This window comes from Pseudopodoces humilis, chromosome 10 (genome assembly GCF_049639895.1).
Source record: "Pseudopodoces humilis isolate 2021_Gansu_Grassland_sample_001 chromosome 10, ASM4963989v1, whole genome shotgun sequence".
NCBI classification, from domain to species: Eukaryota; Metazoa; Chordata; class Aves; order Passeriformes; family Paridae; genus Pseudopodoces; species Pseudopodoces humilis.
Window position 1 is genome coordinate 30073466 of NC_142209.1, and position 12226 is coordinate 30085691.

The following is a 12226-nucleotide window of genomic DNA, read 5'->3' on the forward strand; positions in this document are numbered from 1 at the left end:
ACTCCCAGGGGTTTTAAATCCCTCCACTGCCCTGCTCCAATGCCTGATCACCCTTTCCATGAAAAAAAATTCCCAATATCCACCCTAAACCTCTCCTGCCACAACTTTGTTTCCTCTCCTGGGAGCAGAGCCTGCCACCTCCCTCCTATCAGAGACATCTTTTTATCTATGAAATAAAAAGAGAAATAAACCAGCTAATTTTGGGAATTTCGAGCTTCCCGTTATTTTTGTAGCAATTGCGGATTCCATTTATCGATGGGTGCAAATTTCTGGTCAAATAATAATTTAAGCAAGCTAACATTATAGGTATTATTTTTAATTAACTTGTGCTGAGGCATGTGTTTCACTTTTAATTCAAGTGTCAGGTTTGTGGAGTCTGTTTCTCATCATGCTTAAGGTTAAAATATTAGGTCACCAGAAGAAAGAACTTTTTGAGGCACAGAAGACAAATTAAATGTTAGGAGGAAGGAGAGGGGAGGGAGGAGCAGAAATAAAGCTGCGACTTCAGAAAAGAAGGGAAAGCAGGAAAGAGTTAAGGAGAGATAAAATAGGCTGAAACTCATTTTTTAGGTTCAATATTATGGGTTTGGAAGAGTTCAAAGCTGTATTTGCGGTGTCCTGATATCCAGGAAGGGTTGGGATGTTGCTTTCTAGAACATCAGAATCTGGATTTTTCAGAATCTGGATTTTTCAAAATCTGAAATTTTTCAGAATTTAGGGCTGGGCAACCATCTCAAGTCTAACTAAAATGAGCATAATTGAGCCTTAAATTCTGAATATTCCCTTCATTTGGATAAAAAAATTAAAGGATATGGCCAAGCTCTTCAAGGAAGTCTCTTCCCTTTGCCTTAGTGCCCAGTTCCCAGCAGATGGATGAGGATGGGATGGGCTCCAGCCCCTTCCATCCCTTCCCAAGGCCCTCAGACCATCAGCCACAGGGTCTGGGATCACTCAGGGCAGAGCAGCCGCAGATTCCTGGGGTGGAGCTGCCAATCCTTCCATGCCAAGCTCCTTCCCTGGAGCTCGATGGGATGAGAGAAGGGTGGGTGAGACCTCTCAAGGGAATCCAGCAGGAGGGAGGGGATTTTTCTGGGGGGTTTTCTCCTCTGAGAGAGGAGACAACGTTCAGCACGTGTAATCTTATCCCTCTTGACTGCTCTTCAAAAACATTTCACCTCTTTTTCCCCCTTTCGAAACTTGGACGAGCCGAGCTTGCAAACCTTCAAAAAGCTCTGTCAAACAAAACACGAGCGCCAGGGCTTTCCTGCCATTCCCAGAACTCCCAGAATATGATTTGCACTTCATCCCCAAAAATGATGGCAGGAATCTGCCAGGAAAGATCCAAACCCTGCTCCCGAGGTTGTTCCCTAAGCAGCTGCAGCTGCTGAGCTGCCCTGGCCTGCAGGGAATGGCCTTGGGCTGGGCAGGAGTTGTGTTAGCAAAGGGATATTTCAGGTGTTGAGGAGGAGAAAACCCTCTCTGAGCTGAATCTCAGGGCTGATTGATTGATTTTTGATCAATATTTAGCTCTCATTTTATTAGCATCTCACCCTGGTGTGGCCTGGGCTCCCTGGTCACAAATCCATTCAACTAGCGTCCCAAACCCAGAGGAATTTTGGATTATTTACCCATACCTGGATTGGAGGCATCATTCAAAGCAACAATCAGTCTGAATAGTGAGGTAACAACTAAGTAAAGCAATTCCTTAGGCAGATCTTAGTTAATTATTGGTATTGTTTAATTTTAATTTTGTAAATTTTTTAATTTTTAAGAGTCCTAGAATGGTTTGAGTTGAGGAGGATATTAAAGATCATCTAATTCCAACCCAAGCAGGGACACCTTCCACTATCTCAGGCTGTATTATTATTCTTTCTACTACTACTATTATTATTATTATTACTGTTATTATTATTATTATTATTATTTCTATTTATAGTTATAGTTATATTCTATTTTATATTCTATTTTATATTCTATTTTATTTTTATATTTTAATTATATTTCATTACTTTATTATAATCATTCTTATTAATTAATATATTTTATTATACTTTAATTACTTTTTAATATTTTATTTTTATTAATTATTAGTATTAGTATTCAGAGGTATTCTGGGACTCTATAATGATGTCAAAGCACAGCACAATGAATTTTTTTACTTTCTGCCTCTGCTTTCCCATTTCAACCCTGGCTGTCCTGTGCCTTTAGAGGGGAGTCAAACAGCAACAGCTTTTATTCCCCAGAACTTTTCCCTAAATCACACAATGACGTGGAAGTCTGGGCAGTTCTCTTCTTTCTGCAAAGTGAAATGCAGGAATTTGCTGAAATATTATCATGAAACAGAGCCAACGTGTTCCCATTTTCCAAGCTTTGGAAAATATGAGAGAATTTGATTCATGTGTTTGCTTTAAGGGAGATCTGCCAAGTCAAAACCCTTTCATTTCATCCTGTGTGAAGCTGGAACACGAGGAGAGAACAAAATCTAATTTATTTAACAATGTACAAATAATTTATACAGAGAGGGGGCACTGGGTGTACATAACCATTAAAATTATTTCTTGATACAAGTTGTAATTAATGGCAAGACAAAATGTCTTTACTTTGTCAGTGAAAAAAAAATGTCTGCAGTCTTCACCCAGAGGCAAAACTTTTCCATCTCCAGCTGGTAGAACTGGGAGATAATGCAACATTTATTTGTTTTTGCTCTTCAGGTTGGTTAATTCTCATAAATCAACGTTCTCTGCATTTACACCTGAATTCATGCTGGTTTTGGGGACATTCAGAGCATTTGGGACTTTGTCTTGCCTTGTTCTGTTCTCTCCTTTGGCTGTTTTTGCTCAAGATATCCAAATCAGTCCTGTATTTATGGGTCTTTCTTGCAGGGTACTAATTTAAATCCTTCTGGAGATAAAAAAGGGAAGAGATAAAAAGGGAAGAGATAAAACAAGGAGGAAGGGAGGGAGGGAGGAAGGAAGGAAGGGAGGAAGGAAGGGAGGGAGGAAGGAAGGAAGGAAGGGAGGAAGGAAGGGAGGGAGGAAGGAAGGAAGGGAAAGGAAAGGAAATCCCTGGGGTGTGGTAGGAATGGCCACACAATTACAGCATCTCTGGAATATGCATTTTTAATCTATTGGATTGTAAAAATAAATCCTACATGATCTCACAGGTTCAGTTTTTCTCCATACATGAAATACTTCTAAATGAACTCAGACAAAGCTTTTACTGAACTGAGTTCCTGGATTTGTTGTTGGCATTTGCTGGAAATGTTGTTTAAATTTAGGTGATTTCTTGTAATTTGGTAAAAGGCTGGCAAAGAAAATCCAGGATGTTGGGAAGTGGAGTTTGACAGAGGAGCTGGCAGAGATGGTTTGTGTTTGTGTCCAGTTGCAGAGGAGGTGGTACCACAAAGCCCCTCCAGGCTTGGTGTGAAGCAATAAAGGAAATGCTGCAGACTGATGGTTAATGTTTCCCTGCCTGGTTTGCATGGGGATGCCCAAAAAGCTGCAGAGGCAGAAATTCTGCCCAGTTTCAGAAAGGAGCTGCACTGGGAGGAGAATCAGCCTCTGGATTCACTGGAGCCTCATGCCAGGAGCAGCTGAGACAGAGATGGAATCAGAGAATGGGCTGGGAGGGATCTTAAAGAGATTTTGGCTGTGGACACCCTTCAAAGCTCTTCCTTGGTTTTCTGTGAGCTTTGAGCAATCAGATCCTCAGAGGCACCCGAGCATGGTGGAAATTAATCCTTGGTGCTCTTATTACCCCAAGCCAGAGGTGTTGTCACAGGGGGATCCAAAAGCAATGGGCAAGCTCCAAGATAAACATCCAGGCTGGAAATATTGACAGAGTGAAACAGAAAACAGAGAGGAAACCAAACCTGAAAAGAAAAAAATCTTAAAGCCCTACAGTGCTGGGTCATGTGTTGGTCATTAAAACCCAGCACTTTGTCTTGTGCAGCCTTCACCCAACGCTCACAGGGGCTTTGTGGGGCACAGGCAGTGTGAGGATCAGTTATGGCCCAGCTCCCAGACCCCAAATCCTGGGCTGGAATTGTTCCTGCAGGATGCCATCCCTGTTTTCCACCTGCTGCCTGCTGTCCTCTTGCTCCAGCCAGAATTTGCACAAGTGATTGAAGTCCATCCACAATCAGAAACCAGGCTTGGACCGACTTCCAGTTCCTTAGGACTTAATCATTAGGATTTAAGCTGGCCTGTAAATGTTAACACATTAATTGCTGGATCAGGCCTAATTTCCATCCTGCTGGAGCCAAAGGGACCTTTCCTTGTGCAGGATCAGGATGGAGAAGCTGAACCACATCCGAGCAGGGATGCAGCAATTCCTGCCACAGAGCAGGTGAGGGATGCCAAACACGGACTGTGGGAAAGGAGTGCAGACTCAGCCTTGATCCCAAGAAACTGAGAGCTGTGTTTGAAGCCAAGAACTGACAATAGCTGTGTTTAAAGCCAAAACAGATAGGTGTATTTAAAACCAAAAACTGATAGGTGTATTTAAAACCAAAACCTAATAGGTGTGTTTAAAGCCAAACTTGATAATAGCCGTGTTTAAAGCCAAAAAACCCATAGGTGTATTTAAAACCAAAAACTGATAGGTGTGTTTAAAACCAAAAACTGATAGGTGTGTTTTAAGCCAAAAACTGATAATAGCTGTGTTTAAAACCAAAAACCAATTGCTGTTTTTAAAGCCAAACCTGAAAATGGGTGGATTTAAAGCCAGAGCGCTGCCAGGGGGCAGCAGGAGGTGGGGAATGTGTTTAAGCTGTTGATGTTTTTGTGGGTTTTTTGTGGGGCTCTGGATTTGGTTTGGATGGAGTTGCTGGGAAGCAGAGGGTGATCACCTCTGCAGCATCTGTTCTGTGGGAAAGGCTTTGGGAGAGCTGTGGCTGCTCCCCAGAACTGCTCTGTTGTGGGGAGCAGAGGCTCAGGGAGCTGCTGGTCAATAGAGGAACCTCCCAGCTCCTTTTTTGTCCCCAGGACCCCTGGAGCAGAGTCCAGGGGACCAGGGATTCTCAGGGTCCCTCTGTCCTATCCTGATGCTCCTGTTGCTTTCATTTGTTTTAACCTTCTGCCCCGTTATGGAGCTGATTTCCAAAACAATCCTAAGTAGTTCCTGCTCTTCCTGAGCTGCAGTTTTCCCTGTGTGAATTCCAGCCCCAGGGCAGAGCTGGTGGCATCCTGGCCCTTCCTCTTTCCTCTTTAATATTCTCCTCCTGAGATAATCTGCAAAATCCCCGCTCCTCAGGGCATTTCCAGCCAGGAAATTTCCTGTTCACTGGCAATCCTTGCTGCATCCTTCCCTTGGATGGATGAGCCTTGGTGTGGTCCCTGAGTGAAATCCCAGGATAAATTTAACCTGGAGAAAAGGAGGCTCAGGAGGGGCCTTCTGGCTCTGCACAACTTCCTGATGGGAGGGGAGGATTTGGGATCTGCTCCCAGGAACAGGGACAGGAGGAGAGGGAACGGCCTCAGCCTGTGCGCTCACGTTGGATATTTTGGAACTTTGCTTTACAGAAAGGGTGGACAGTGCTCAGTCCCCATTCCTGGAGGGATTTAAAATCCCTGTGGATGTGGCACTTGCGGATGTGGTCAGTGGTGGCATTGGCAGTGCTGGGAATGGTTGGACTCAATTTTAGCGGCTTTTTCCAGCCTTAAGGATTTAATGATGCTGCAATTCCATTAAAAATGGCTAATTAATTATATCCTATCTGAGTGTTTAATGATGAGATGAACTCAACTCCAGAGCCTGCAGTCGCTGTTGGGGTTTTTCAGCTCAAGTTTCAGTTTTTCTCTTCAAGAACCAAGAGAACAGAAATATTTTCAGCAGAGCTGCCTCCCTGCAGGAGCGCAGGGATGTGGTTGTGTGTCCCTGCTGGCACCTCAGGTGTCTGTGTCACCTGAATCCCTGGGGCACCTCGGCCTTCCCTGGGGCTGGGAATGAGGAGTTCCATTGGAATTTAAAGTTCTTCTGCGGGATTTTCTCCCCAGTGTGCTTGGGAATATCTTGGGGCCATCACCCAGTGAACCCTGGGCCCTTTCCCCACCGATTTCCCAGTGCTGAGCTGTCTGTGGAGGAGCTTTCCATCTCTCCCATCCCTCTTTTCCCCTTCACACTCATAAATTACAGCTCTTGGGGAGCTGTATTACAATAATTACAATTATTATAATTACAATCCCTGGGGATTGGCTTCTCCCCGATGTCTGGGATGAACTGGAAGGTGATCCCAGCGCTTCTTCCCTCTAATCCCGTTAGAGCTGCCCAAAGAAGGGCCCACTTCAAAGATCCCCCATGGAATTTGCATTTCCAAGCTCTTCAGGAGAGGATGAAAGTGGCTTTTGTTAAACTTAAAGGAAGAGTTGATTAAAAAAAAAAAGCGCCTGATTTTTCCCTTATTGAGGCGTGGTGTGGTTCCACTGTTGGGCTTTGGGCATCTGGGGGAGGGAGAATTCCTCACACACAGGAAATAACCTGTTCCCTGTCATCATCCCAAATCATTTATCCGAGTTTGAGAGGAGCTTGGCTGGGCCAGGCAGGAATAACAAAGAAAATATCAGCAAATTTTCATGATTTCAAACTTTCTCCTTTTTCTGGCACCTCGAGAAGAGCCGAGGTGTCTGTCCAAAAAATTCATCCCAAAAATCTCAGTGCAAAATATTTCCTATTGGATCCTCAAAGGAGGGAATTGAAAGGGCTGATTTGTGCCCTTGGGATTTCAGGGATCACTAAAACCCCACTAAAACTCCCTGTTCAGTGCTGATTATTCAAAATATCCAGTGTCTGCCTTTCTTTGCTTTGTTTGAAGAGCACTGGCAAATAAAACTGAATTTCTGGATTAAATGTCTCCTATATTGCCTAAAAGAAAGCACCTAATGAAAGAAATGTGTCTGTTGAGCTCCTGTCTCAGTTTTGGTTCTGTTTTAGCACTAAATGTCACTGCTCATGGAGGGCTGAGCAAACATTTCCTATTTCCAGGATCCTTTTTGGATTTTCTATATCCACTTTAAATTCTGTTTGCATGACTCTTCCTGCTGGCTTTATCAATATTAAGCACAAGCTTGGTTCAAAAATAGAAAACTATGTGTTGGTTGCTTTAAATAAACATCAACCCTATTTTTCCAGGCAGTTTATATTTCTCTTCTAATCAAGGCTGGGTGTATTTCTGAGCAGAGCCTTAAAAGCACTCATTTCATACAACATTAATGTGTATTTTGGCTAAGCTGAAATGCCATTTTTTACCAGGCAGATGAAGGGGGGCGGTTTATTTAAACAAACAAAGCTTTTATTGAACAGAAGGAAATAACCCTGATTGTTTGCAGTGTTTTGCAGTCACAGTTTTGTGTTTCTGGCTGCTTTCAGGGATGAGTATGAGGAGGATGGGTTTTGCCAGCCTTACAGGGGCATCGCCTGCGCCCGCTTCATTGGGAACAGAACCATCTACATGGAGTCCTTGCACATGCAGGGGGAAATAGAAAATCAAATTACAGGTGGGTAAAAACACCTTGGCTGCTCCCAAAAAGCTGCTGGGGTTTTATAAACAGCAATGTTATTTTGTTTTGGTTTTTATTCCCTTTTGCCATGAGCTCGTCTGGGTGTCTCTGCTCCTCCAGCTCCTCCCAAAACACCTAAAAATATGATTTTTTTCAAGGAGAAGGGGCTGTGTGTTTACAGCTTCTGGGAGACTCCATGCTGCTGTTACCCCAGCAGGTTCTGAAAGCAAAGTGGGACCAGCTTTAGTTGATTTAATGTGGCTGGAATAATTTAGGTGCTGCTAAAAGCTGCATAAATAATCCAGCAAATAGTATTATTCCTTTGGATTTAGGGGAGAACCAGCTGCCATTAATTTTGTGGGATGTGCTGATGGGGTTGCTGAATTCACAGATATCATAGATATCATGATATTCTCTATTTTTCATATAAATTAACTTGGTCTGATCCTAGTCCTGGTAATCATGTCTATATTCAAATTATTTTTTTTCTTGCTGTCAGAATATCCCAAATTTCTCATTTCCCTTTGTCTCCAAACACTGCCAGCATTTCAGAAAAAGGCTTCATTTCCCCAAGAAAGGAAATGTGGAGCCACCAGTTCATAATCTTCCAGCATTTAGTTTGAAAAGTTACTTGGGATTGTATGAAAGTCGTCACCTTCCACAAAGGTGCAGGAATTTGGGGTTCACCTGTTGGTTTTGCAAATATTACATGAATTTGTAAATTATTCTAAGTTATTTGGGAAGGAAAAAAAAAAAAAAAGGAATAATTAAGGGAATAATTACATTTGGGGGTTGGATAACGAGCTTAGCATTAATCCCATGTTGAAAACCTGATGTGTTTTCCTTGTCAGTGAAATCAGCATCGTTAATAACTTCCAGTGTAATTAGTGCCGTAATTCCTGCACAGCTGCAGTGGGAAGGGAGGGTTTTACTGGGAAGGCAACAGCACAGAAAAACCATTGGGATACAGAGAATTCCTCTTATCTCAGTTCTGTTTCAGGAAGGATTCTCCAAAGGCTCCTTAGATTATTGTTTCTCGTATTTATTAATATATTATCAAAAGTCTTGGCAGGTCTTCCCCAGACCTTTCTTTGTCCCATCATCACCTGGCTCAAATTGGCTCAAAAGGCACAAAACAGCCCCAAATTTCACAGTTCTTTTATCTTTATACTTATTTTTGTAGGAGTCTAAAAATGGAGTGACATTTCTGTTTGTCTTATTCTCCAAAAAGGTATTAGTCAATTAATTTTTGTCTAATCCATTAATATTTGTCACTGACAGAAGGTCTTCTAAATATCCCTGGGTAAACCAGGATATATAAAAATTAAGTAGAAAGTAGTAGAATGTTTAGTATGTCACTGAAGTGAAAAATACAGATTTTAGAGTGTTTAATACATGGAGGAAGAAAGGTGTGGTTTTAAACTCTCCTTCTTCTTTCTTCTCCATGATTCTGCAGTTTTTAGGAGCACAAAGAGTGATTGGTTTAGAGTTAGTCACAGTTTTAATTACATGAGTAGATATAGAAAACTTATTTGTTAATATATAAAAAGAATACATCTGTCTATTGTTAATTGGATAAAAATAGATATAAAGATGAAACAGCCACGTGTTTTGGGGCCATTTTGTGCCATCAGAGCCCAAGGGGCAGGATGAATTGAACTTGTGCAGAAAGTCTGGAGAGACCTGCCAGGATTTGTGCAAACATCCCAATAAACACAAGAAACAGAATCCTAACGAGCTCTGGAGTTTTCTTCTGACCCAGAGAGCTGAGATAAACAGAACCACCCGTGAGGGAGGATCCCAAAGGAGCTCAGAGGGGACCAGGAAATCCAGGTGTGACAAGTGCAGCAGAACCAAAAAGAGAAAAAGTTTCAATTTTCACCCAATTAACAATAGACAGGTAAATTATTTTTCTTAATGACCCCATGACCCAACACCTGAGTGCTGCACTGCATCATTCTCTATCCAATCACCCACTACTACCCAAAAACCTCTAGAAGAAGAAGGTGAAGAAGGACAAGAGACACCTTAAATTCTCCATCTTGTCTTCTGTTTTCTAAGCTAAACTCTAAACTTTAACTTTTTCACCCAGTGACTTAAGAAAACTCCTTAATTTACACACACTTTTAGCTTTTCTATCTAACTTTAACATTTAAATCCAGTGTTTTCTTGGGTGTCAGAGCCAAGGGCACACTCTCTGTCCCTCCAACAATTCCCAAGTGACACCCTGGTGTTTTCCAGCTGCCTTCACCATGATCGGCACCTCCAGCCATTTGTCGGATAAGTGCTCCCAGTTTGCCATCCCCTCCCTGTGCCACTACGCCTTCCCCTACTGCGACGAGACCTCCTCCGCTCCCAAACCTCGGGATCTGTGCCGGGACGAGTGTGAGATCCTGGAGAACGTCCTGTGCCAGACCGAGTACATTTTTGCCAGGTCTAACCCCATGATCCTGATGAGGTTGAAGTTGCCCAACTGCGAAGATCTGCCCCAGCCCGACAGCCCCGAGGCTGTCAACTGTATCCGCATCGGGATCCCCATGGCTGATCCCATCAATAAAAGTAAGTGGAAAATGTCTTGATTTTCTCCATGGAAAAGGTATTGCTGTGCCAGGATTGGCTGGAAGGGCTCGTGCATCCCACTCGGAGCCAGCGCTGGGCGTTGACGGCTCACGGGTGAATTTCCCTTGTCCAGCAAGGGTAGGGATTCTGAAGGGTTTTTTCAGGAATTCTGAAGGGTTTTTTCAGGAATTCTGAAGGGTTTTTTTCAGGAATTCTGAAGGGTTTTTTTCAGGAATTCTGAAGGGTTTTTTTCAGGAATTCTGAAGGATTTTTTTCAGGAATTCTGAAGGGTTTTTTTCAGGAATTCTGAAGGATTTTTTTCAGGTGTTCTGAAGGATTTTTTTTCAGGAATTCTGAAGGGTTTTTTCAGGAATTCTGAAGGGTTTTTTAAGGAATTCTGAAGGATTTTTTTCAGGTGTTCTGAAAAATTTTTTCAGGAATTCTGAAGGATATTTTTTCAAGAATTTTGAAGGATTTTTTCAGGAATTCTCAAGGATTTTTTTTCAGGAATTCTGAAGGGTTTTTTCAGGAATTCTGAAGGATTTTTTTCAGGAATTCTGAAGGGTTTTTTTAGGAATTCTGAAGGATTTTTTTCAGGTGTTCTGAAGGGTTTTTTTCAGGAATTCTCAAGGATTTTTTTTCAGGAATTCTGAAGGGTTTTTTCAGGAATTCTGAAGGATTTTTTTCAGGAATTCTGAAGGGTTTTTTTAGGAATTCTGAAGGATTTTTTTCAGGTGTTCTGAAGGGTTTTTTTCAGGAATTCTGAAGGATTTTTTTCAGGTGTTCTGAAGGATTTTTTTTCAGGAATTCTGAAGGGTTTTTTCAGGAATTCTGAAGGGTTTTTTAAGGAATTCTGAAGGATTTTTTTCAGGTGTTCTGAAAAATTTTTTCAGGAATTCTGAAGGATATTTTTTCAAGAATTTTGAAGGATATTTTTTCAAGAATTTTGAAGGATTTTTTTCAGGAATTCTCAAGGATTTTTTTTCAGGAATTCTCAAGGATTTTTTTTCAGGAGTTCTGAAGGATTTTTTTCAGGAATTCTCAAGGATTTTTTTTCAGGAATTCTCAAGGATTTTTTTTTCAGGAGTTCTGAAGGATTTTTTTCAGGAATTCTCAAGGATTTTTTTTCAGGAATTCTTGGGTTTTTTCAGGAATTCTGAAGGATTTTTTTCAGGAATTCTGAAGGATTTTTTTCAGGAATTCTGAAGGATTTTTTTCAGGAATTCTGAAGGATTTTTTTCAGGAATTCTGAAGGATTTTTTTCAGGAATTCTGAAGGGTTTTTTTAGGAATTCTGAAGGATTTTTTTCAGGTGTTCTGAAGAGTTTTTTTCAGGAATTCTGAAGGATTTTTTTCAGGTGTTCTGAAGGATTTTTTTTCAGGAATTCTGAAGGGTTTTTTCAGGAATTCTGAAGGGTTTTTTAAGGAATTCTGAAGGATTTTTTTTCAGGTGTTCTGAAGGATTTTTTCAGGAATTCTGAAGGATATTTTTTCAAGAATTTTGAAGGATTTTTTTCAGGTGTTCTGAAAAATTTTTTCAGGAATTCTGAAGGATATTTTTTCAAGAATTTTGAAGGATTTTTTTCAGGAATTCTGAAGGGTTTTTTTCAGGAATTCTGAAGGATTTTTTTCAGGAATTCTGAAGGATTTTTTTCAGGAATTCTGAAGGATTTTTTTCAGGAATTCTGAAGGGTTTTTTTAGGAATTCTGAAGGATTTTTTTCAGGTGTTCTGAAGGGTTTTTTTCAGGAATTCTGAAGGATTTTTTTCAGGTGTTCTGAAGGATTTTTTTTCAGGAATTCTGAAGGATTTTTTTCAGGAATTCTGAAGGATTTTTTTCAGGAATTCTGAAGGGTTTTTTTCAGGTGTTCTGAAAAATTTTTTCAGGAATTCTGAAGGATATTTTTTCAAGAATTTTGAAGGATTTTTTTCAGGAATTCTCAAGGATTTTTTTTCAGGAATTTTGAAGGATTTTTTTCAGGTGTTCTGAAGGATTATTTTCAGGAATTCTGAAGGATGTTTTCAGGAGTTCTGAAGGATTTTTTTTCCAGAATTTTGAAGGATATTTTCAGGAAATCTGAAGGATATTTTCAGGTCTTCGCTAAGTAGTAGGAAACTATGGAGTGTAAGTATTTGGATGCTGAGGAATATGGTCGGCTTCATCCTCCCTGCT

The 12226-nt window shown here is 41.0% G+C and overlaps 1 protein-coding gene across 1 annotated transcript in view; it reads left to right on the forward strand.

The window, feature by feature from the left end:
• Nucleotides 1-12226, forward strand: part of ROR1 (ROR family WNT receptor 1) — a 145188-nt gene that overhangs the window by 122180 nt on the left and 10782 nt on the right. Inside the window, exons 5-6 of the mRNA XM_014250593.2 lie at nucleotides 7366-7493; nucleotides 9738-10055. Of these exons, the coding sequence (XP_014106068.1) occupies nucleotides 7366-7493; nucleotides 9738-10055 (446 nt within the window). The remainder of the gene's footprint in view (nucleotides 1-7365; nucleotides 7494-9737; nucleotides 10056-12226) is intronic.